Genomic DNA, 27,594 nt, shown 5'->3' with positions numbered 1-27,594 from the left:
CTGATTCCTAAAATGTAATGCAGTTAGTGAATAGAATAATATAAATAAAATAAAATAAAAATAAAATAAGACTCAAAGAGATAATACAAAGTGGGGGTACAAAATAGAAGGGACCAGAGTTATGTATATGGAAAAGGCCATTTGTATATAAGATACAGTATGTGCAGTAAAGTGCATGTGAATAAAGTGAGTATGGAGATATACAGTACAGTATAGACAGTACAACACAGCAATATAGAAACACCATACAAAACAGCAAACAGCGTAGTATGCAGTAACCCAGAACAGTGATACAGTAACTTGCAGCACAGTATGCTACATACAGTACAGTAAGGCAGCGGGGCCTGTGTGAGTGACTCAGTGCTTTTTGTTAGGACCCCTGGTGAGGTCAGCATTGACGGTCCTTATGGCTTGCGGGGAAGAAACTCCGCCTCAGTCTCTCTGTCCTCGCTGTGTGACTGCGGAGGCGCTTGCACGACTGTCGGGGTTGTGAGGATCCTTCATGATCCTGCAGGCTCTGCTACTACACCTCCTGGTGTATGAGTCCTGCAGGGAGGGGAGGGTGGTTCCAGTGGTACGTTCGGCTGAACGCACCACCCTCTGCAGGGCCCGCCTGCCCTGAGCAGAACAGTTCCCAAATCAGGCAATGGTGTTGCCTGTCAAGATGCTCTCCACTGCTCCAGAGTAGAAGGACTTGAGGATCCTCACCGAGACCCTGAATTTCTTTAGCTGCCTCGCCATTCTCACCAGTGTCTATATGTAAAGTCCATGTTAGGTCCTCTGTGATGTGGACTCCCAGGTACTTGAGCTGCTCATCCTGTCGACAGAAGTCCCATTAATCACCAACGGCGTGTGCATCCTTGGTTGTAACCCCCTCCTAAAGTCCACAATCAGCTCCTTAGTTTTGCTGACGGTCAGGAGGAGCCTGGCACCAAAGTGACAGGTCAGCCACCTCCTTGCGGTAGGCCTTCTCATCGTCGTCGGTGGTCAGGCCCACCACGACTGTGGTGTCAGCAAACTTGATGATGGTGTTGGAACTAGACCTGGCCACACAGTCATGTGTGTACAGGTAGTACAGTAGGGGGCTGAGGACACGGGCCTGGGGGGATCCTGTGTTCAGGGTGAAGGAGCTGGACAGGTGCCTTCCCACCCTAACCACCTGGGGCCGGGCTGTGAGGAAGTCCAGGATCCAGGCACACAGTGTAGTGCTCAGTCCTAGCTCCCGCAGCTTAACAGCCAGTCTGGTGGGGAGTGTGGTATGGAAAGCTGAACAATAGTCGATGAACAGCAATCTTGCATAGGCCCCTTTCTGGCCATCCAGGTGTGTCAGCGTGGTGTGCAGTACCTGGGAGACCACATCGCCGTGGATCTGTTCGGCCGGTACGCAAACTGCAGCGGGTCCAAGTTGCGGGGGAGGGAGCCCAGATATAATCCTTAATCAGCCTCTCGAAGCACTTTCTGATCACCGAGGTGAGGGCGACCGGACAGTAGTCATTCAAGCAGGCGCTCTTTGGGACAGGAATGATTGTGAACCTCTTGAAGCAGGACGGGACCATCGACTCGGTCTGGGAGGCATTGGATATCCTAGTGAATACTGGGGCTAGCTGGTTAGCACAGGTCTTCGTTATCGCCCAGAGCGCTTTCTCTCTCCTACGCAAATCCAAGTAGCAGCTTGTAACAAACATTTAAATCTCTGTATTTGCTGCTACGTGACTACGACACAAAATAAACTCGCTATCGTTTCGCCGGATGCGGAAGTTGGACAACGAATGGTGTTTCCTGCTTTCAAGAAATGTAACCTTTTTTTAAATACATTGCCACCTAGTGTACAGAAGTATAATGACACCACGCTGTATAGCCTGCGCAGTCTTTGCATACATATAAATTGCAGAATGAGCGCAGAATTCGGACAAGTCATGCAGAACCATGTTGAGGCCTTAAGACGCTAAATGGTGGTGTCAAATAATAGCATAGCAGCCTTAGGCCTTTGCATTAAGGACTCACTCCAGTTGAAGCGATGTTTTTCCTGCTCAATGTGAAATCAGCATTTGAAAGTTCTTTTTGAAACTTGGTCACAGTTGAATGTATTTTTAAACAAAGCGATTGATGAATAATAAACACACAGGGCCACGAAAGTCATTGATCTCACTTTATTTGTAACTGAATGTCCCAAGAGTGAGTAGTCAGTACTTGTAATCTGTCAACTAACTTGTATCTGTGCCAAAAACCTATCTGTTAAGCTATGTATGTAGCTTTAAAGATAATTTTCCTCTTTAATAATTTCATCTCTTGTTTGAACATGTGAGTTTTCAATTTTCTACTTTTCTACTAACGCCGATGTGTTGTTGTGGGGCTTTGGTGAAAAAGGATGACGCATAACAGGCAAAAAAGATCAGGGGTCTGATTCATTTCAGTGCATTATACAGTACACGGAAAGGTCAACCAGCCGACATCAAATAGCTTTGCAAATGCCAATCAAAGGAGTTGACCTTACAGGGGCAAACATTTGAACAATTCATCTCATCCTGAGACACCTGCAAAGCTTTATGCTGCTTATTCAATCTGTAAACACTGGGATATTCGATGACCGTTGATACGGACGGACAGATTTAACAACCTCATTAATTATTCATCTTTCATACAAAGGATTGCATCGGTTGCTGTGTGGTTAATGTCAGCGGTGGACCGCTCAACGGTCAATAGGTGTGCTAGGGGGCCCCCTATCTGTCAGAGTGAATACAGTTTTCTGAAGATATTTTTAATATCTCAAATATTTTTTTTATGTCTGACAATTCATGTACAAATACACAGCATTTCAAGGCAGTGTTAAAAAACATTTGCTTCCTATTTTGTCACATTGATTTTATTTCCTACCCTGAGCGCATTTGCATTTTTTGCTTTCTGGTGATGCATTTGTGCCGCAGACATTGGCTGCTACAGGGGAAAGCAGTTTACTGCGCCCAGAGCTGCTTGGCTGCTTGACTCAACCTTTTGTCGGTAGACCTGGCACCCACAAGCCAAAAAATAGCAACGGAAGAAGTGTATTGTGAATTCAATAATGGGCATAAATATGCTCCAAGCGGGCTTTTCATTCTGTTTTTAAGATCTTTTGTGGTTGAAAACAGAAGTAAACAGACTGAGGACACATTTTACAACAACGTACAGCTTACTCAAAAGGACAAACCACAAACTGTAAGTTTTGTGTTTCGTGGTTTAATAGAGCGTTCAGGTTGACATAGAGTTTCTAGAAGAATCATCTTTTCTGTTTCCCATGTTCACCGCTACGTGCCACTATCTCTGCATTTTACAGTACTATATTTTGTATCACTCATTCTGCGTCTGGTTAAAGCACACCGTTTAGTGTGATAATTAAATTATTTCAGTGGGCGCACGGAATTGAAACGGCGTTCAAAACTTAAACTGTCACGTAATTGATTACGAACACCTGTCGATGTGTATATGTGTGGGTGCGCACACACACACACACACACACACACACACACACACACACACACACACATTAGTTTTTTACAAAAGGAGTAGAATATTCTCATTCATTCCTTTCCCTCTCGAAGCCACGTGAATGTTTAACTTTTGGTGACATATTGTGCAGGCTTCATTCTCCGTGTGCATGTTTCTCCCATATGTGCTCCAGGATCGCCATGTCCAAAATATGACACTAACTCTAGCGGATGTCCCAGAGGCCATGTTTTACACTTACACACCCCCATTACGAGTCCAGACATGAGGTAGCGGCCAAGTTAAGGTATTGACGCGGTGGACAGAAAACAAATCTGCTTTCGACAGCAGCTGTTGGTGTGGCTATGCTACGGGGTTAGTGATGTTTTTCATGTCTGTGAGAACTATCATCCGGTACTTGCGCTCCAGTTCCTGCATGAACTCCAAGTAGTTACTGACCCTGAAGCCCCGGAGTGGCTCCTCCTAGTGAAAAAAAAACAAAAAAAACATCATTACCACGCATCCAGTAATTTAGTACGTACATAGCTAATAATATAATTAGAGCAATGGATTAATGCAGCCGCTGGAGCGTTCAGGAAGAAATCACAGAAAGTTGTGATATAAAGCGTAAGTCAGTGTGTCAGTGCTTACAATTTGGAAAATCTGCAGAATTGATATCAGGACTAAAGGGACATTATACGTTCATTATACGTTGTGTACATACTTTCATGAATCGAGCTCTCACAATTTGCTTGAAATGAACCTTTGACAAATGCCTGGTATAAGACCCGAAATTCAAGATCTTAGGAAAATCTCTTGTTTTAAGGGTTAAGAGCGCACTAGTCTTGTTGATTTGAGATGGTCTGAAACCCAGACTAGTCTGGGACGCTAGTGTGAATATCAGGTTGGTTTGATATTATGATATTATTATCATAATTATCATTATCATCAGTCTTAAGTCTTGGCTCCTAAAGTATCTGCTAGAATCCAAAGATGTGAATCCCTGTGATTACAGGCTTGAGCGTTTGTCCCAGTGGACTGCATTTAAACATAGTGAAACGCAGCAGCAGAGTCGTGTGTTTCTAAATCGCAAAGCGCTCAGCAAGGCTGTGCTGTGAATAGTTATAAATGATGGGAACCAACATTTTGATAAGAACTTGGTTGAAAAATAGCAAACATATCACTTAAATGCATGAAGGAAAAATGTACATGTTTGACAACCAAACTTTCTGGTGTGCCTGTTTGACAAATAACACGCATGACTAAAGACAAAGAACATCTATGAAGCCAGGCCAAAAGAGGTTTTTGTATATCCAGCCCTCAGCCTTTGTCATAAGACAATTAGCCACACAGATCATTACATGTACAGGGGGGGCTGTTTAGTTCATTACAATTCCATCAATTTGGGAGGCGAGGTGTGAAATATTGAATACAAAACAATTTACTGATTCAACGCAATGATTTCATTTTCACACATCCGATCCCGCTTTTCAAAGTCACAGGAAATCAAATTAAGCTACGAAGATCACGCAATTAACAAACTTGGATTGTGTTGGGGTAAATTAGGGAATTGCAAACTTGTGCAGTGAAGCAGTTGTCTTAATAAGCACACGCATTTTAATCACCTCACTTACACACAGGTCCAGCTGCCTTATATCCAGATAGAACAAGATTATGTATGCCATGGATTGCAGTCACATCTAGCACGACATGCATCTAAAGTGGCCACTTTTAGTCCAATGTAGAATTATTGCATTTCCTGCCTGCCTGGAATTGCTCTAAATTTCTGTGATAGTTGTTTTCTTGTATTTTTGGTAATATCCTGATATGTTATGAAAGAAAGAAAAAAAAAAATCCAGATATGTTATGATTAGAATAATCTTGTTTACTTTGAATGAATCTGTAGTTGGTTGACGACAACACTGCATAGAAACTTGAACCGAACTCTTGCCATCACAAGGCATTGTGGGATAGGCTTGCCAGCATATTGCGCAGTGTTTACTATGATATTTCACAATTTGTATTTTTTACAGATACCATTATAGAGCATTTTATAGCTGTGCAGTGGGTGATCTGATCAGCCCAGGTGCAAGCCCAGGTTTAATTATTCAATTAATCGATGCGTTTGGAAAAGGACATTTAACATTTTTTTAAGGTTAAAACATTGCACACTGAAAAACTGCAGCAGACCGGTTTCCCAATGGTAAAGCAAAGTTGTGCTCGGAATAGTTATAAATGATGTGAACCAACACTGTAATACAGTCTGGGTTAAATGGTGAAAAACAGTGAAGCTAGCACAAATTTACACAATACATCATTTAAGATTTGACAAATTGCATCACAAATATGCATGCAAAAACTTGTCTGACATGAAGCTACTACGTTGTGACTGACTGCCTCATTCACTGAGAACTTTCTGGATTGGTTCTTGCCATCCATCCCGTTGTGATTGCAACACTGCACCCTCGGGCATCAGCACCCGGTAGGATGGCCGTGTAGAAGCCCAATAACAAACAAGTTAACTCCCATCTTCTGGTATTAAATGCCGCCTGGGCCTCTAACAAACTTCCACTGTTTAATGGCCTGTGTGTGTGTGTGTGTGTGTGTGTGTGTGTGTGTGTGTGTGTGTGTGTGTGTGTGTGTGTGTCTTCATTTTCTTGAAGGAAGTGATTCTGAGGAGCTAATTGCTGTTTTGGTTATATAGTTAAATAATGCTGACAAGAGCTGGGTACACTCAGAGTGCAGTCGACATTCAAGTAAGGACACGAAAAAAAATACTTTTTAATACATGTCATGAATTTCTCTGATGTTTTAATCTGAATGAAAAAAAATTAATTACAGAATTATTAAAAATTGCAAAATGTATATATATCAGCAGAAATAGCTTTTATGACAATTTTCAAGGATAGGTTCTCTATTTTTCAACCCAGGCCTTATCAAAATGTTGGTTCCCATCATTTGTAACTGTTCATAGTGCAACATTGCGGAACACTTGAGAGACCAGCACTACAGTAGGTCGCCGGTAGGAAGCAGCGCGCCTTCCTGTTTCTAGTCTAGTCTGTGGATGTAGCAAAAAAAAAAAAAAAAAAAAAGCTGAGGTGTATTCTTTGATGAAAAACGTATAAAATGCAATCTGTGTGACAATATCGTGAGCTTCTTGTTTTCAAAATGGAGATAAGGTTTGGGTTGAAAAATAGCAGACCCATCCTTTAAAAGGTTCATCGGATTCAGCTGAACTTACTTTCAGGGTGAATATTCCATATTCTCTAGGTGGCTGTCCGCCTGTTGCTCATTAGAACAATCAACGAGCAACAGGTAAAACCACCATCCCCACACCCACACCCACGAGGCGAGCCTCTGTCATGACAATGTTCCATCTGCTCCCGGCTTGTTCAGTCTTGCCCACTCTCTACAATAAACTGGTGTGTTTGCATCTCTGCCTGTTTCTGTGTCCGAGGGCCCTGAAAACGCCACTGTGGTGGCGTGTGGCAGGCAGATCTGCCACAGTCCCATTTAGTTTGGAGAACAGTCAAAATAAAATACCACACCGGGGACTGCAGAGCTAAGCATGACAAATTGCACCAGGAGCACTCGATCCTGATCGTGGCAAATGGTGTGTAGACTTTGACAAAATAATTCTCTATGTGTCACACTTCCTACAGAAAGTGAAACCATAATAAAAAGAGAACAATGACAAGAAATGAAGAAAGAATTAAAAAAAAATACATTGGCAGGAAAGCCTAAATCAGTTCCCACCTAGGGCGCAATAATGCGTGCAGACACAAGACAATTACTTTCTGATTGCCGGGGCTACAATAAAAGCTTTATATAAGATTTTTTTTTTCCTCCCCCACTTAGCGTCTGAGCGGAAAATGAACATTCTCCCATTTTAAGCATTGCTCTGTTTCCTCGGTTTTCTCAGTTTTACTGAACAGCTGCTCACATCTTTGGCTGGACTCAGAACGATTGTAATATGTCACTTGCCCCTTCAATTTTTAATTTGGATGAAATATAGATTATACCCTGCGGTGAAACTCGGACTGCACGAGTGTCTGGAGCGTATTTCGTGCTGTGTGTGAGAGAGAGACAAAGTTATAAGAGGAATAAATCACCAATTCCTTCATGTAACATCTGTCGAACAAAACTACTTCCCCAAAGTTCTTCCGATAGAGAAAATGGCAACAAGAAGAAAAGTGATATCAATATATCAAGTCCACACATCCGTCCATCTACCATCTATACAGCAACCCATTCATAGATCAATCCATAGATCATCCATCCATAGAGAAAGAGATGTATATTGATAGACAGACAGATAGATACATTCACAATGCATTATCCTCAGGTCGATGTACTTTTGTGTACTGGATACTATAGACCTGCTTCACCTAAAAGGCCCAGGGCCTCTGTTAGTGTGCCTCACCTTTAGGTGCAGCTGCAGCTCCTGGGCTTGCGTGTGCTGCAGTATGTCTGGCTGCAGGTGCTTCAGGACAGCCACGCACATGTACACCTGGTAGTCGGACCCCATCACCACACATGTGGAGACGTAGTGGCAGATTTCTGACCAGTCCAGGTAATTCCAGAAACACTGGCCCAGCCACTGTAGGCACATCTAGGGGTTTAAAAAAACAACAACAAAACAATCATTTTGGTCGAGGGGATATTTTATTTGGGAGACTGTTGAAGTTGCTGCAGCGGATGGGATAACTTCCTGGCAGATTGCCGGTCCCTCAGGTCATGAGGCACAGCTGATCGATCTTCTTCGATCTGTTAAATGCAGGGGCTGGCACAAATAGTCTGTCGATCAGTCCATTGTAAAGGTGGGTGGAGCACTCAAAATGCTGCCAAAAAAAAAAAAATACTCTGCCAAAAGTACCTTTAAAGTTACGTCAAGATGAATTAAATTCAAGTATAAATAGTTCTCCAGGGAACAACTTGATACTGAGAATGCAACAGGTCAAGGAGCAGCTGTTCTAACCTGATGTAAGAAATGGAAGAAGAGATTTGGGAACTAGCGAAGAGAAGATGTATAAAATAGACTGACACAATGAATCAAAGCTCCATTACTTAGTTCACAAATATCTAGTATCGGTGAAAAGGATTGCTTTTTTTAAACTAAACATAAAAGTGCAATTGCCTCAATACCTATTATGCTTCTCCTTAGTTACATGTAAACGTCTCTGCGGAGCTACGCAGTGAAGGGGGTTATGGGTATCTGTAGGTGGCAGAGGCTCACAGAGGAGCTGACACGCACACCTCCCAAATCTCAACAAAGTGTTGAATGGTCCTACGTGTCAAACAAGCTGATTGGCAGAATTGTCCACCTTCCTATCGGGAGGCGCATTCAAAATGGAAAAGAAAATTTAGCTGATACAACCGCGACTTTTTTTTCCTATGTTTTCTGAACATTGTGGTTAACTAAATGTTCCACTGCCCCCCAACTCACACCTAACATTATACACAAAAACCTGTACAAGTATAAAAGTAACAGCCACACGAACATCTCCGAATGACACCCGTGCACGTTCGCTAGTGTGCAGACAGAGAAGCAGAACTCAGCTTTCAGAAGTATGTGTAACTGGATACAAGTAACTACTTACTACCTACATCTAGTCCAATGAGGCACCTGTGTTTTAAAGTCCAAGTCCAAAGGGTTAGTAAAAGAAGATTAGATGTCAGTGGATAAGCCATCGGTCAACCAATCAGGGGCGAATTCACAAAGAATGGATTGTGGCCGTTTATAGCACCATGAATTGCGCATCAATTTGCGCCCCGTATCTACGCCGTCTTAGCATCCGATTCACAAAAGATATTGTGCCCATGATATGCCAGCCAGAAAACTCAGCAGCAAAACTTTTTGCCTGGGGGGCGCCGGTAAGTTGGCCTTATTTACTTTGCCACATGGATAATTGCGACACAATCAGACGAGTAACGGGGAGACCAGGTGGAAGACCCCATGCAATTACCACCAGGTCTCCACAGATGGAAATAGCGCCACTCTAATTGAGTGTGGCTATTAGCACCGGTGTTATTGGACGTTTTTTGAAACAAGCCTTATTTGCATAGCAAGGGGAACATTTTACAACAAATCTATGCAAAATACCTCATTTAAATAGGCGCAAATAAGCACCAGCGCACTGTGACACTATTTGCATGGATGGGCAGTTAGTGGTGCAGTTCACCGTTTGGGGATGCTTTGTGAATTGGACGCTTGCTTTTTCTGTTACCTGCGCCAGTTTAGCAGCTGCAAAAGGTGTGCAAAAATACTTGAATTCGCCCCTCAGTGTGTTGTAATGGTGAGATGAAATACATTTCCATACTGAGACTTGAAATTACAACAAGTCGTTTTTTCGCTCGTTGCACAAATTGAGCATGATCTATCAGCAGGGGTTTACAGATGGTGTTGATCAATGCAAGTCAATCCATTGTTACCTCGATGGCTGCTGATATTTCAAGCTCTCAAAACAGGCAAAAACGTCCAGACTCTCCCAGCTATGTACCAAACAGTGTGGCCAGATTCCTGTGCTACAAAGGCTAAGAAGCCTTGTGGGGGAGCAGCGTTCACATTGATGGCTTCCTTTTTGGCGTCCTCCATTGGCTGATTGGCGCTCGTCGTACAATGGTGCTGATTACGACGATACTATTTAATCAGCTCTCTAAGGCGCCGCACAGCATACATTATATACATCAACTTCCTACAGACGTCACATTCAGCATTAACCCTTTCATTATAAACCCATTTACTTATTCATACTGTGCCCATCCATAAGAAGGCAGATATGTAATGTCTGCATAATGTCAGCTCAGTATATCAACTTCATCTGCTGATTCTGCTTTGTTAGGTATGAAAAATAAATCATTTGAGAGACAAAAGAAATACTGCATAAGTGGCCTTGAGTATTGAGGTAGAATTGGGGGGTGAAGAGATTGTGGGTGGGGGGGGGCACAATAATATCTACTTCTCCTGCGGATGAATTTGAAATCACATCCGTGATGCACACAAAGCTCCCACTTGTAGTATTAAACTGTTTTTCGAGCTGGATGTGATTCACTTACTGTGACGGTAGATGATTTAAAAGTTATGTAATTTAATGTCGCAGACCTTGAATAATGGTGGGTTAGGGTTGACTCATAATGTACCGATGTGCTCTACCCTTCGTTCTATTCAGAAAGACGCACACAAACACACAGATCTGAAATGGTAACTCCTGTTAGCATTGCAGTAGTATGCATAAATGACCAAGTCATGAAACACTTCTTAGGAAACCAAAGTTCATATATTTTTTCTTAATTAAACATTGAGGCTGTCTATAGAATTGAGTCTAATACTTTTATTGTACAGTATTGACTAAATTACATGGAATGTATTGAGTGTCTATCTATTCTGTGGCATTCAAGAACAGGTTTCAATACCCAAGTAGTTTATCTCTTCATTATTAATGACTCAAAAATAAGTAAAATATGTCAGCTAGCTGCAGCCATATTTTAATATTTCCAGAGAAGACAGAGGTCAAAGAGGCAGCAGTTTGACCACATTTGCAGGAAGCAGTGGAAATGTGTCTTTACGGGTCTCTTGTTATGACTCCCTGCAACCCCCCTCTATGTGTGTGTTTATGAATGAGCACAGTGCCTATACCACAATCACTGTTATTGTGGCCCTGCTCAGGCTTCCCTGCATATAAATGGAACGGACGTATTCTGCCTCATTTTCCACTGCTGCTTTGTCAAATTCTAAAGTTAAAACTTTGGAGTGGATATTGCAATTTCAAAACATAAAGCACACGTTATCACCTTTAAGAGTAGAGGTGCAAAGCAACGAGGTGAATGTTGATGTATAACTCCATCTTGGAGACCTTGACTTTCGATAACAGATGCAAATGCAGCCATTTCTTCACAGGTTTCCCTCCTGCCTCATATTAAGGTGTGAGCCGCCCTCAACTTTAAATGTGAGGGAATTCAACATGAAATATGTTTTTCCATCTCATTGTTTAAGAAGGGGAAATGGGTGTCAACACATTTAAAATAAGCTGAGTGGAAGCATAACTTATATGCATCTTAAAGCTAAACAGCTATTTAAAAGGTAAGGGTGAAAGCAAAAATACTATTGAAAAGAAAATCCATGGTGCAGTTGCACTGGCCACTAAAACTATTGAACCGTCTCCTCTTCTATCTACTCTCATGTTTAATATAGCTGATACTGCACATATTGATATACAGTATGGGGGGAAAAAAAACCACCTCAGGAAGTTTTCAATAGCACTGGCCATTTCTATGTTATAGTTAATTGTCTTTGGAAGGCATCATTAAATCCTTGTCAGATACACACATTTGCAGTCTAATTAAATGATGACAAGAGATATGAGTTTGTGAGAAAATATCTCACAAACTGAGGTCTGATATGTTCTGTATGATATCATACTTTCTATGCACACACATCATTCATTATAAACAACGTTGTCTGGATTATTTTCCATTGGATTTTGAATGTACGGTTATCATGACACAATATCAAATTCCCTATGATCGTCATGATGAATTCTTCCATATCACGCAGCCCGCAACTGTCATGTTTGTTTTCTTTATTTTAAATCCAGAAAAGGTGAATTTGGGGTGATATACATTTCAAATATTACATATCAGCTGCCTATATTGAAAATTCCTTCATCTCAGAACTTTTGTTTCAGGGCTTGCTATTTTCAGTTTGGCGCACCAATATTGATGCCACCGAGTAACGTTTGTGAGAATCGGCTTTGTTTATCACTGGTGTTCCATGTGATGCTGTAGGTGGGGAAGGGGTTGAAATCAAAACATTTTATCACCTAGACAACATTTTAGATAGAAAATAAAAGTTAAGTAACTTGTGACTCACCATCCATACTTTAACAAAATAAACATTTGTTCAAACGGGGGATGGTGGCTCAGGAGGTAGAGCTGGTGGTCTAGTGATCTAAAGGTTTCTGGTTCGATCCCAGGCTCCTCCTGCTAGCATGCTGTAGTGTCCTTGAGCAAGACACTTAACCCCTAATTGCTCCTGATGGCTGCGTCCGTCGGTGTTTGAACAATTGTAAGTCGCTTTGGATAAAAGCGTCTGCTAAATGAAATGTAATGTAATGTAATGTTCAAAGTTTAAGCATGCAGCACTACTTTCAACTTTGCAAAGAGATTGCAGCTACGATTGAAGGTCAATTCTCACCGCCATGAAGGTTGTGCTTCATGGCTGTGAGAATAACTGAATTGTAAAGAGTAGTTAAAAATGTAGTATACAGGGCTGCATTGCATGAAGTGTGTTCATTCAGGTCTCTGAAGAATATAGTAATCGAAAGCCGTTTAGATTAAAAGGCCATAGGTGCAAGTTCAGTTAAATAGGCAAGATGATCTTGGTTCTTATCTGGAACCTGATCATCTGCAAAGAATCATTTTTATTTTTTTCAAACTTCTGTACAGTCCGAGAGGGAAAGGTCCAAAGCGTAGGATGGTGTCTAGAGTAGCTGCTGGCACTGCTGCTAAATTTAGTTTTAATGACTCATTTAAAAGCAATCAAAAAAAAAAAAAGAAAAAAAAGATATTACTTCACCTGTCACCATTCAGAAAAATACAAGAATATTCAAATTAGTAATATTTATGCTTAGTAGGGATGCATTAAAAACTTTTTACCATTCCTGATCTCACTTTCTTTATATTGAAACATGGGTTATAATTTGTATAGTAACAATACCTAATCATAACATTTTGACAACCATTTTGGATCAGTTGCGTAGCAGATATAGGCCATTTCTCAATACCAAGTACGCAAAGTCCGGACTTGTGGACTTGGTAGTTCAGACTTGGCAAGTTTGACTCGGAGGTACAGACTCCCGGGGACCATTACCATTACCACTGCTTGGTGCAAAATGCATTCTGGGATACATGGCTGTCCCAAGTCCACACAAGTCACCACTGATGCATCCTCGAAAAAATGGGCGGAGCAAGTCCACATCCGGGCATTTGGACTGGACTTGGCCTGATGCGTACTTTGAATTGGAACAGTACTTGGGCTGCGACTGATGATGTTTCACAAGTCCACAAGAACACAAGTACAGACAAGAACGCAGATTGAGAAAGGGCCATAGAGTACGTGTTCATTCGCATGCTGACATCATCCTCTTCTCCCAGGCAAATGAGTAATTTGTAACAGCGCTCGCAATAAAATTGTGATGTTATCCCAGGTCCTTGGTCTACAAGTGGTCAACCGAGGTGCGTTCTGAAGCCAGGTGTGCACAGCAATCCTTTTCAAATGGATCTCGACTCGGTATATATCTGGACACAAGTTACCAGGTCGGAACAGGGCCTAAGAGTTCGTTTCAGGCCCTGCTACCCTTTAAGTGGAAGAACTTATCGGAAAAAAGGAGAAATACCCAGCGATGAAAATGTTACTAGCAAAGCCTTACTGCCTTCGAGAGAAATCCCAGACCTGCTCTCCCTGCCCAACACCACCCTCCCCTTTGCCCTCCCCCACTTCGTTCTATAGAGTAGATATTACCTGAGATGCAGTGAAGCCAGACATCCTGAAGGCGGAGTGCACCAGGGGGAGCTCGGCTCTCAGCAGCATCTCAACGTAGTGAGCTGTGCACCAGTACACCGGAGGGATTCCTGACCGAGCCACCTCCGCCGGAATGTGGACCTTACATAACCAACAACAAGAATAAATCAAACTAACAGCAAGTTGAGCTGAAAGAGGTTTTTATACTGAGCGCTCCTGTCCCCCTTGTAGCTTTAGGCGGGTGGGCTGTAAATGTGTGCTTATGTTTGACCCCCCCGGTGCTGCGGTGCGGAGGATAGCAACACTAAAGTAAAAAAGTAACAATGGAGGAAAACAAGGCTGATGCTGATAGACAAAGAAAACCAGATTCCTATATAATTGACACCTTAAGCCTGCATGGGTAACGTGAACAAAACAGTCCAAAATAACATGATGCGCAGAATAATTAAGTATATTAATTATAATTACAAGTGTGTGTGTGTGCGCGCGTGTGTGTGTGTGTGTGTGTGTGTTTGTGTCTGCCAGTGCAAGCCAGGCAAACCTTGGCAAATTTACCTTCTCCTACTTAATAACTTTCCCTGTGCCTTGCGTGATCTTGACACAATTGAGCACATTAGATAGACTAGCTCCACTGGGTGTAGAGAATCGCTGGCTCTAACACAGCGCAGCGGAGCACTTACAGTCTCAGAGGAGAGATGAGAGGGGCTGTACATGCAATCACAGAAAAAAACAAAATCCCGCAAAACCTTCAATTCCCCCTTCCTCAAATTTCAGTGACTTTGCATGTGACTTCCTGGCTTTCTTGGAAAAGGGAGAACAGAGTTGAGACAGAGTTGAGAGTTAAAAAATAGTGTGTGTACATAGTTGCAAATAAGAGAATATACAGCAGTAACTATTACCAGAAATGAAACTACTGCTCAGATAGGTACACATTGACCGGCGAAAAACAAGATGTAACGCAGACACAACGCAGTCAGTGTGGAAGTGGCTACCACCACTCTGAGCACTGGGTACTCACAGATGCGTGCATCCTGGCAGGCCAGATGAACGCAGAGGTGAGCAAAGAGGAGAGCTGCAGTAACAGTCGGAGGGTCCGGTCAGCATTGCCGGCCATGATGAGGAAAGCAGTGGAGGAGAGCCAGTCGTGACCCGGGTGGCCCGCTCCAAGAGAAGCTGAGAAGGGTTAAGGGTTCGTAAGGTGCCGGTCGGAATTACTTTTCTATTTAGACTTGTTTTTCAGTTTAGTTTTGTAGGCCCTTGGCTTTTGCTACCTTATCTGACTTATTTGAAATTTCAATCCGAGGATGAATTAACACTCAATGTAGTTTCAGGTATCTCAAAAAAAAAGATAAGAAAATATGGGACACGCTAATGTCAAGACCGTACAACCTGTAAAATATACAGAACCCAACGCAGTTTCATACAGACCCTTATTTGGCTTTTTACACACAGAAGCACAAGAGGATTTGATTCCGTGCAACTGAATCATTTCTGAGAATCAAGGCAAAAACAAAGACACACACACACACACACACACACACACACACACACACACACACACACACACACACACACACACACACACACACACACACACACACACACACACACACACACACACACACACACACCAGCCACAACATTAAAACCACTGACAGGTGAAGTGAATAACATTGCTCACCTCCTTCCAATAGCACCTGACAAGGGGTGGGATATATTAGGCAGCAAGTGAACAGTCAGTTCTTGAAGTTGATGTGTTGGAAGCAGGAAAAACGGAAAAGCGTAAAGATCTGTGTGACTTTGACAAGGGCCAAATTGTGATGGCTAGACGACTGGGTCAGAGCATCTCCAAAACGGCAGGTCTTGTGGGGTGTTCCCGGTATGCAGTGGTCCAAAAGTGGTCCAAGGAAGGACAACTGGTGAACCGGCGAAAGGGTCATGGGCGCCCAAGGCTCATTGATGCACACAGAGGAGCTACTTTGTAGTTCAAATTGTTGAAAAAGTTAATGCTGCTATGATAGAAAGGTGTCAGAACACACAGTGCATTACAGCTTGCTGTGTATGGGGCTGCGTAGCCACAGACTGGTCAGTGTCCATGCTGACCCCTGTCCACCGCCTAAAGCGCTTACAATGGACACATGAGCATAAGAACTGGACCATGGAGCAATGGAAGAAGGTGGCCTGGTCTGGTGAGTCATGTTTTCTTTTACATCATGTGGATGGCCGGGGTAAGAGTCCAATCTGATGGAGCATCTGTGGGATGTGCTGGAACAACAAGCCTGATCCAGTGGGGCCCCCACCTCACAACTTCCAGGACTTAAAGGATCTGCTGCTAACGTCTTGGTGCCAGATACCACAGGACACCTTCAGAGGTCTTGTGGAGTCCATGCCTCCACGGGTCAGAGCTGTTTTTTTGTGGCAAGAGGGGAAGCTACACAATATTAGTGGTAATTAGTGGTGGTTTTAATGCTGTGGCTGATCAGTGTATATGGCCGTGTGTGTTTGTGTACAGTATATATATATATATTTTTTTTTGGACTTGCCATATGTCCTTCTTTTCACCTTACCCCTCACAGGGTTTCCTGTATAATTTAATAGCTTTTTTTATTTTTCTATTTTAAACGTCCTCAAAAGATTATCATTTTTGATGTGGCCTATTTTAGAAATATTCCACAGCTGCAATCTCAGCTATTGTATAGCTTTATTTGGACTGAGAACGGCACTTGGCTTAGAAATATATATGCGATTAAAATAATTCAGATTTGTGTGCATAAACGAAACCCTATGGCTAGACGCCAAAGAACTAAACCTGTAATCTGTCCACCTTAACAGTCCTCTCTTCCTTTATCCAAAGACACCTCGCAGAGCTGAAGAGCACATCTGCACATCAATAGTTGACAAGAATGAAAAATGAAGCTGGTATGTTTTCCTCTATCGAATGAGGGCGGTAATGTCGAACAGATGGGTATGCCAACGGAATTATCTCAAAGCTGGAATCCTATTTAAGCAGGAGCCCGTTTTGTTGTCACGTTGGAAGTGTTCCGGGAGGGCTCGTGACCCGTTTGTTAAAAGCAAAAACCAACGTGCCAAATGAATCACAGCAAAGCTACTCAACCATGCATCAACCAGAGAGAAGAATAACAGTAAAGAAAAAAAAAAAAAAAAAGCAAATTCCAAGGTGAAAACAGCAGGCGTTTGGGGTTCTCCACTATGAAAGAAGAAATTGTTTGAAAAGTATGTTTTTTAGGACTACATTTTTAAGCCAAGAAAATTTCCATCACAAGTGATTTATTTTGTTACAAAATCTCTAACAGATCATTTTGACTGAATCAAGTTGATTTTTTCCTTATTTTTGGAAATTTCTCAGTGATTAACATGAGGTTTAACCTTCATTTGATCCTTGGTGGCTAACGTGAGCACACAAACAATTTTGTGACAGGAAAAAATCAAAAATCGAATGACAACTCAAATCAAATAATATTTGAACCTAATCAAATGACTGACACCGGATAATGAAAAAATAAAGAAAGAAAGAAAGTTGCCTTGTATTAATTTTCCTATTATATCATCACGTTTGAAACGATTTCTGCAAACAAGTTAATGAAAGCCTGTTTATACATAACGATATTTAGTAAACCCTTATGGTGGTATTAACCTGGGATCATTAATGGAGTTTTGAGCCTGGAATAGAGGGGTTTTGTTAGCGTGACAAGGATAATACCCTGGACAGCCCTAGTGGTCCGTTTCCAAATAACTGGCCAACTGGAGGCACGGACACTAATGAGGATTAATTAGCTGCATGAATTAGCATGAAATCCCTCCCCGCTGGGTATCTTGCAATCCTGCCCTAAACTGCAGACAATAATCTACTTGGAAGCCATTACCACAAAGACAACTCTCTCATTGGTTTGACATTTGGAGGGGACAGCCAGCCAGCCAGCCAGCCATAAAAACACAAAGAATAGCAGCAGTGTCATTCATTTTGAGTCAAATAGTCTTCCTCGGAGGCTTAGGGAGTTTGGTTTCCGTTCTTTGACAGAATTCAACATTATTTGACTGTAGCCCCGTTGGCATCAATGTCAACTTCGAAGCAACTTGAACTTCAGGGCTTGCAATGAACTGCAAAAAGAAATAGCACAATCCTACCGCTGATTCAAATACCGGTAGTTAACAGACAGTTTGCTAAATCAAACTGGAACAACTTTTTCCACCACGGATACTATGTTTTGTTGTTGTTTCTGCGATTTTATTCTGTGGGTGAATACAGTATCTATCGAAGCACACCACTTTGTACTCCCACTGTTCACTCATCACACCGAACCATTTTATTTCGGTGGAAACATCAAGTGTAAAGACCTACATCTGTGCCATTGTTCATACACAATGGTCTTTGTGCATCAGCTTTTACTGACCAGGGTGAAAGACCATCGCTAAATGCTTCAGGAGAAAAGGGAAGCCTTGGCTATTCACCTGAGCAGGGATCAATTAACCTAATCTGTATTGTGGTGAACAGACAGAGGTGGCGAACTGCCATGCTGCTTTCCCTTTCTCTTGGCCGAGCCCTGCCCACCCCTTACAGAACGGCCGTGTCCATGTGTATACTGAGAAACACCGTGTCATAAATAAAAATGAATACATTTCAATATATGAAAGGACTCCACATATATTACATAAATACACGGCAACATATTGGCATTTTTCTATAGGGATTATTTCAAAATCTACTGTCGCTTTGGGCCTAATGCCATGTGTGCCTCTGAATGTGGAGCCCTTTGAAACATTGCTTGTGTTGTATAAATAAAACTTCATTAAACAATAGGTTGAACACACACTCACATCCCCCCCCCCCCAACACAACAGACACACACCAGTAACACAATGCATACATACAAAATATGCATAAAGCATATGAACAGCATATGTATTTGGTCAGGATACAGAGCTCTGTGGAGATGGTAGCTCTCTGTGTGGAGAGGGAGAGCTCAGTGTGTTTCAACAGCAGGGTCAGGTTCTGCATTGAGTCTTCGTGAATTACCCCCAGGTAACGGCCATACCTATAAACAGACAGACCACACCAAGATTTCACAAACAAACAAGTTGAGAGCATTGATTCATATTGAATTGATTTTGGATCTATGTTTTGAGTAGTAAAAATCACCTGGACAATCAACCACAGCTCATGTCAGAAAAGGAAGATGTAGCCAGCACACAGTGATGGCGGCATGCATGAATCCCAGTCGGCAGATTAATTTGTGTCAAATGGCAAAAAAAAAAAATATGATGTGACCGTCTATATTTAAAGAAAAAGGACATTTGCAAATGTTGCTGTTGGTTATTATGATAATCTATTCATAGTTTGTGTGAGTACTGGATTTAAATCCCACCCCTAATGACATGCAAGTCATTATGAGAGCCTGCATTGTCCATACGGTGCGCTATAGTGCCAGCACAATCAAGACTTGCATACACGACACAAAACAACATGGGTTATAACATGCCTTGCAGATTTGCGTTTTTGCTCCGAAGACAGTTCACAGAGAGTTTAACTTCACTGCTCTCAGTGCATATATCTATGCCTCAGTAAGACATGTAGGCTGATAGCTTCTAATCTTCATTAAGAGGGAGGTGGGAATGTAGATCCGTTCATTCTACAGCATTAAAGGTCGATTGGCTGCCGTGCCAAATATGAAAAGTTAAACCGAAAGACAAAGCAGGATTTTAACTTTAATTGGTGCAGGTGACAAACTGTTGCATGACTTCAGGATTGTCTAATGTTGCTCGATATGCGAATGCCATGCTCGGCGAGGTGTTTTATGCCTGCTCTGAAACTTCCCGCAGTCGGGAAACGTCCTTGGGGGAAGGATGCAGTGTGTTATGGCGCAGTGGGGTGTGGTTAAAGACTCAAACGAGCAGTGTGAGAACAGTCGAGAGGATCTGATGACTGCATTATGGGAAGGCAGAGAAATGGGGAGCAGGTCATTAGGGTCATTGGAGACCGACAATTCGGTGTGGAGTGCTCCCATGAGAGGAGCAGAAGGGAATAGTGTAGCTCCTTGCATAAGGATGGAAAAGTGCTTCCTATTGAAATGTTCTATGATTGGACCGGGGAGATGGAAGGTTTTTGTTTTTTTTTCCTTTTCCATCCTGAGGATCCAGTTAAAATTTCCGCAGCTTCCACAGTTTAACGATGGTAGTTGTGTTCTTTTAACGAGCACTTGGTACTTGAGAAAGGAAACAGATTTTTCTTGTTCTGCAATGCGTCACTTTTCAAGTCGCCGGGACTTTCAACTGTAAGGACGGTGAAGCAATCTTCAGGGAAAGCCAATACTGAATTTGAAACATTACGATGTGCCATCACTATGATCGTCATCATCAAAATACAAGACAGTACGGGACACCCACGTTGCCGACAGCACTGCTGAAGGGATTTATTATTTATTTATTTATAGGACACAAAATCGTAGTTTGTGCTACCGTAGTGTTGCACATGCCTCTTTAAACATCCTTTTCATATTTCATTCGTTAACAGGGGGGATCATTTAAAGGTGCATAACCTTGGGCCCACAACCAAAGCGGTTGCCCAGCGCTCCTCTGGATAGAAACATACCTGAAACAAGTGTCGACGCCCAGCTGCTGAACAGATGACAGTGTAATAGTATTTACAGTCTCCTCCTCGGCTATAAAACAAGGATGATAAAACAGCAGTTATCAGCAGGAAGGCAATATAAACAATATATATATGTATTCCACACACAAACGCACTCCCAGGGCGTAAATAATGGGGATTCGTTATGATTGCAGAGCGCTGAAGCCACTGTGTATAACAACTTGCTACTTTCAAGCTGCGCCGCTGCCGGAAATTTCATAGTCAGCATTTTAGATCACGTCACATTACGTCATTTTGCATGACGCTTTGGTCCAAAGCCACTGACAATAAGTACATTTTGTTTGTAGTAGACAGACCAACTGTATATCATCACAGCCAGCTAAACCTTCTATAGGAGTAAATAGCATTAGTAGAGGTGAAGGGGCAGTAAGATGGACGGCCTTGTCGGAGAGCACCAATGTCTTCAATTCATGTTGATCCTAGCAAAGATGGGAAGCCAGTGAAGTTATAGGACAATGGGAGCGTTTCAGTTGGTTGAACACTAGACGGGCTTCTGCGTTCTGGATGCGCTGCAGAGCTCTGATGGAACAGTCGTTGCCGGCGTCTCAACTTATTACAGATCTTGTACGGGGAAAACCTGCAAGGGTGGGTTGTTGACAATTGATTTTGACGTTTACAGGGGTAGCGCCGCATCAACATCATGACATCCTCATGACATCCACCGTCGCCGTTTTCAGGCATTTTGGTTATTATGTGTTCAGGATTGCCAACTGAAGTTACATTTTGTAACTTGCAAATTCAGATGTGTATTGCTTTGATGCTTTCTCATTGCAAACAGCGCAAAGCCTGTTAAATTATCAACGCTACCTGCTGCTACATGGGGGGGGGGGGGTTCCCAATGTTGTAATCAGTGTTATTAATAGAGTATAATCACAAAACAATATTAGTTTCTGGAGTAATTGTTTTCATTGTATGAGGGGAGCAGTAAGCAGATGAAGTAATGGCTGTACAACTGATATTATCTCCCTCAAGGGGCTTTTATTGCAACCAAGATTTTGGCAAAAAAAATTCATTACTTTTGAGCTAATGGTTCCCTCATGACGGTTTATTTTGTTAGAAGATAATAAGAACTCTTTAATGCCTAATGGAATTTTTGTATAAGGTATTTTCAATTAACTTTGAATCATATTTATTGACAAGAAAAATGGCTATGGCACAGGGTAAGGGACAAAATGAAGACTACTGAGAAGTCGGTGGAGGCTCTATCCTTGCCGAAGCCAGCGACTGATCTGGTCAATGCTAAGCCGGTGCTGGTAACTGAGAGGCTGGTGGTGGGAAATGAGGAGCCAACTATTCAATCGACCAAGGTGGTAACTCTAGCGTCCAACCTGCCAACCCACTGAATCGGAATAATAGTGTATTTAATTAAACAGCATAATGTCAATAATGTTAATACTTACCCTAAGTAAATTGTATTTATTTAAACAGTATTACGTCAATAACTTGGGAACGGGGTGAAAGTGAAATGGCACGTAATTGGCTGAATCCTTGTTTGATTCTATGGACTGCTGGAGGAAAGGGGTTGGATTTCTGTCCTTGTGGGTTGCTAGCCTCGGTGTGCTAGTTACCAACCTCGACCAGTTAAGCCAGGAGCCGATCCAGTGGGTTTCTAGGTTAGATGCATGAGTTACCACCTTGGTCAAATGAATAGTTGGCTTCTCATTTCCCACCCCCAGCCTCTTAGTTACCAGCTTCGGCAAGGATATAGCCTCCGCTGACTTCTCAGTAGTCTTAATTTTGTCCCTTACCCTGTATCATAAATGGCGCCCGTTTGGTGGCTCAACATTCAACCAATGTTTCCGCAAACTAAAATGAAACCAGTTTGGGGATTTAAGTGGTGTAGTTAATAGGCCCAGGATTGAGTGGAGACAGACAGGTCCGGGAGTGAAGGGCATTTCCTACAACTGAGCTCCCAAAATACTCTTGTCCTAACAGCAAGAATGCAAAGGGACCCCAAGAGAACATCAGGAAAAGAACAGGTCAGGTTCATCGCTTTACCATAACTGTGTTTTTGACATAAATGCCCACGGTCCACTTGAAATGGACATGTGACCAAGTTTTGGATTGGGACCCATCAGTTGAGAACCACTGATTGAAAAGACGTCACCCACTGCTATTCTTGTTGCCTCGGTCAGGGTGTTCCAAAACTTAGAGGCCCTGGTTGGAAAAGGAGTCAATGCTTTTAATATTTAGCCTCAACTGTGGAACAGTCAGCCACAGCTTTAGGGTCTGAGGCCGCACAAAGTTAAAATACTTACTGTGACATCTTTCTTGTCTTTCCACTAAAGTCTGCCCTTTCTAATTCATCTCTTAATAATGTCTCTGTAAACCTCTTACTGATGGCAATTATCAGAGTTGAAGGAGTGAGTGCTTTGTTGTATCCGTTTCGTCCCTTCGAATGTTTCCCTCCGTGATTAATTGAATCTTGCCCCACCGGTTTGCCTAAAATACATTTCTGAGGGCTTGCTTTAAACCGGAGGCTGTTGATTTCACAAAAGCAGTGCCAACTGGTTTTTGCTCTATTCAATTTTTGAAGGGAGTTAGTTTTAAACACAATCCCAAAAAATCCTTGGGGTTTAATCACAAAATGTACGCAGTTATGAGGATGAATAAGATCATGGGTCACAAGGGATAGACAGAGCAGCAATGTTGGCACCCCATCATAATTCATTTGAGCAGGAAATTATTGGTGAGAACTTTTCTCGAAGGAGGTTTGAGAGCTTGGCCAAAATCTGACAAGCCTTTTGAGTAACGCTCTGCCCTGCCATAACCTCGGCTTTCAGAGAATCAAATAGGAAAAATTCCACCGTGAAGATGAAGATCAATTTTTTGCAAGGGCTGCCATCTAAATGTGCATCTAAATTCTCTATATGGGAGATGGGTAAGATAAAGTAAGGCAGTGTGGGTGAGGCTGTAGTGAATGTCAATCCAAAACGTATTCAACCTACAGGTTCTCTAATAGCATCAAATGGCTTTAAATACAATAACAAATGCAGCTGCAATGTCCGGTCATATTCGGTTGATTGCAAATTAGCAGAATGTGTCCACTATAAAAGAGGTCTGACAATTAGCATTTTTATATACGAGTTTTCAAGGCAACATGGGCATATTGCAAAGGCACCGGTTGCGAAAACTGCTGAATTATTTAACAAGTCCAGCGTACAGCGTACCACATTTTACATTTCTTATAAGATCCCTACTAAACGAAGAAAGATTACAAAATAGAGAGAATATCAGCGGGCTCTTTTTTTTCCCCCCATTGTCATTGTCACAATACTTGAAATCTAGTGAAGGAGATGAACACTTCGAGGAACGGTGTTCTATACAATAGAATGCAACTTTTCCTTAGATTGAATGTTATTTGTGACACACCACAGCAAAATCTCGCACATTTCTAAAATCGCCAGGAGCAGCCAAATAACTTGAAAAAACCTTTGTTTTTTTATTTTTCTCTCAACATATTTTCATACGTTGAGAGATAATGATTTATAAATTGTAGAAAAATGTTAAACCGTGGAGTTAAATATTCCTGTAAGATGACATGGGGAAACACAGTTCACTTACTGAGATGCGGAACAGCGCTGAATAACGACGATTGACATGCCCTTTAAAGCGACCGTCCAGGTGAAGATTCAACCTTTAAATCGTACGACTCTTACACACACAGAGCCACTGTTGTGAAACGGCGAAGAAAAACCCTTCGCGTCACGCACCTAAGTCACTTCCGTAAACAGACGGTTAAAGCGCAGCACGGGGGTGTTTGGGTCTCACTTGTCTGTGAAAACTTTCTTCTCCGTATCGTTATGGATTATTCAAAGCGGGTGGCGGAAGCTCTGAATCATATTTCGGACTTAATTTGACCAGTGCGATAGAAGTCAGTGTTAGCAGCGCAAACTGGACTTACTGGAATTTTCCGTGATGATAGTCAGTGCTCTGACAGCGCAGCTGAATCTGATATTACTCCGGACTCGCAGAACATTTCAAACAGCTGATTTCAAACTTAATGTGACGATGAAACTGAATATTTTCAAGAACCACGAGATGGTGACGGACGAAACGCCCATTGTTGTTACAACGGAAGAAGTTGATGACGTGATGAAGTCCGTTGAGGTTGGTGATAGATATTCAGATTTCCGATTACATTTTGTTGTGTTGTCTGTACTTTTAAACTCCAAAATAATTCCACTTTTATAAAACATGTATATTCTTACTGTTAAATAAAAGCTTTTTTAAAAACAAAAATAGTTGTGTGTTGTTGACGCTGTTCGTGGGTCATTCAGCACTATCTTAAGTAGCCATGAGGCTTTGTTTGTCCGCCAACCCCATTTGCATTCTGGGAGCTGGCTGAATGAACCTGGTGTGGCTAAAACTTTGGAGGTGATTATCTCAGAAACATGGTTTGCCACACCCTTGTCATTAACAAGTCATAGCTTTAAAAATATTTGCATGATTTACACAAGTGACACCTTGTTTGGAAGCTCTGATTCTCCACTTTCAAATGATGCGAAACTTTGCTTTTTGCAACAAGGCATATTTATATAGAGAGGGGCCAATTTTGCACCAAATGTATTCATAAAACCTAATTTAAATCCAGTGCAGTTAGCAGTGCATTTCACCATTTGAGGATGCTTTGTGAATTAGACACTTGCTTTTTCTGTTATGCGCCAGTTTAGCGGCCGCAAAAGCCGCGCAATCCTTTTGTTAATTTGCCCCTCACTCTCTGATTGTTTTTCAGTCAAATTAGTGAACTCTGTTTTCGTATCACCAGACCTTACGTCAATCAAGAACATTTTCGAGCCCTACTCAAACAACTCAGCTTTTCCCATGTGCCAGAATGACACAGGGATTTCACTCTATTGGCAGGAACAGTAAAAGTAACATTACTTACTGAGAGTTTCTCAGTCAAGATTCAGGACCGTGGACAGCTCCTCCGCTCAAGAGAGTGGGCGAAGACAATTATACTGACGCTCCTGAGTGGAGGTCTCCAACATTCGATTTCATCATATAACATATTCTCGACCCAAGACTGCTTGAATCCCCTCCAAAGCATCTCAAAGGTGCCATCAGTAACACTGGACAAGTAGCGAGAATTAGCCACAAATAGCGACCGCCAGAATGCAAACCTTGCTCCTCCTTTACGTTACTTACCGTAGCAGAGGGGTCTTGCAACATTGGCCATTTGGTGGCTGAGTGCTATGCAGGTTGCCTGTTTTGAGTGCTATGCAGGTTGCCTGTTTTGAGTGCTATGCAGGTGGCCTGTTTTGAGAGCTTGGAATCTCAGTAGTCATCCTGGTAACAGTGGACTGACTGGCATCGATCAACAACATTTGCGAATCCCCACTGATATACGGTATCCTCGTCAATTTTCCCAATGAGTAACTTTGCTGTAGTTCAATGTGACAATAAAATGGCAAAGCTGGCCTTGTGATAATAACCACAGCGGAGACAATGAGGAATCAACGTATGAGATGAATTTCCATGCCCAATCATCACACCACTGTTTCAAACAGACTGATGTAATCAAGTCTCCTCCTGCTGTTGAAGTCTAAATTACACTATAGTTGCATGACATTGCGTAACACAATGCGTGACATTATTGACAACAATTTGTAGAGATAGATGGATCACGGCTTGGATGGATCCGTCTGGTCAGATTGCTTGGATGAAACCACCAGTTTATCGCATAGTATTTAGAGTATATGAAAGATTTATTAACTTATTTAATTTATTAGCATCCTTGTTAGCTTGCTCATCCCTACTGACACACATTCAAGCGTGGCTTTTATCTGAAATTAAAGATGTATATTGTGGAGCAATCATGAGCTAACCTTCAATAGAATTTTCTAGGATAGAAAACAATTTGAAATTAGTTGAGTCTCCTCAGTTTTTTTGAAAATAAGTTTATCTGACATGAACTTTTATTCCCTTCCTATTCCCACCAGTTGTATCAGTTGTTTGCCTTTTTCATGCTGTGAGTAAATCAGACATTTTGATGGTTCCTTGCGATGAATACAATTAAATGGCCCTGAAAAGCAAGTTCATTCACACAGGCCTCAGAGGCCTGATAAAATGGAGGCCGACCAAATTCAATTCATAGGTGGGGACAATGCTATGACTAAATAAATAGAACATTATAGGATATTCCGAAATTGAATTTCCAACACAGCGCCTATTTAATGAATTCCCCAAAAGCACCAGTGTCCCACAGTGCTAATGGAAGAGATAGATGGAAAATAAATGGAAAAGTTGGTGCTTGTTATACTTTATAGAATAAAAAATATATTTCTCTCTCCTCTCAATCCGATAGGATTTCTTATTCATTAAAAAACGGCCTTTTAACTCGCTGACAGGAGCTATCCCAAAAACAGCCTCCTCGTACGGCACAAATAATCAACAGCAGATCATTGCCAGCATGGAATAACCAAAACAATATTTTAGATTGCGGATAGCTTTCTTTTACATATTTACAGATGGGATGTCTGTTCCTACTTGAGTTTTGCTTATCTATAACTTAGCAATGGCGAAGGAGGAGATGACGTTCTTTGCTTCCTATAGGAAAGAAAAAACCCTTTGGATGCAATGTGTCATCACACAGGGAACTTCCTTTACTCTTCAAGAAAGAGCAACAACTGGTTGCAGAGTATTTTCAATAAAACATGCAGTGTTTCCCAAAGGTTTGAAATATACTTGTGGTGGTAGCCACTTAGGATGTGGCAGCTACTACCGACACAAATTTCCTGTGGAACACAGCATCACTTCCGACAAGAATTACAGTTTTCCCAAATTCCCGTGAACGCAGCATCACTTCCTGCCGTCTCTCGACCAGATACAAACTTGGAGCGCTTTCTAATCCCCCTGAATCAGAGAGCTGTGTCGGCGTCTTCTAAAGCAATACTAGAGAATGAGCCCGCTAGTTAATTGATCTCGGATGGCGTCATTCGCCGTTAAT

The 27,594-nt window shown here is 42.0% G+C and overlaps 1 protein-coding gene across 1 annotated transcript in view; it reads right to left on the bottom strand.

Moving 5' to 3' along the window:
• Positions 1-2,179: 2,179 nt before the first annotated feature.
• tbc1d32 (TBC1 domain family, member 32) overlaps positions 2,180-27,594 on the bottom strand; it is a gene marked incomplete at its 5' end in the record, with an annotated part of 84,280 nt that continues 58,865 nt past the window's right edge. The window contains 6 exons of the mRNA XM_080021513.1: positions 2,180-3,942; positions 7,883-8,071; positions 13,979-14,119; positions 14,997-15,151; positions 18,917-19,032; positions 20,586-20,655. Coding sequence (XP_079877639.1) covers positions 3,823-3,942; positions 7,883-8,071; positions 13,979-14,119; positions 14,997-15,151; positions 18,917-19,032; positions 20,586-20,655 — 791 coding nt within the window. The 3' untranslated portion in view covers positions 2,180-3,822. The remainder of the gene's footprint in view (positions 3,943-7,882; positions 8,072-13,978; positions 14,120-14,996; positions 15,152-18,916; positions 19,033-20,585; positions 20,656-27,594) is intronic.

The sequence above is a fragment of the Zeus faber genome, assembly GCF_960531495.2.
Source record: "Zeus faber genome assembly, chromosome: 2".
In the NCBI taxonomy this organism is placed as follows: Eukaryota; Metazoa; Chordata; class Actinopteri; order Zeiformes; family Zeidae; genus Zeus; species Zeus faber.
This window is presented reverse-complemented; position numbering and strand designations above follow the sequence as displayed.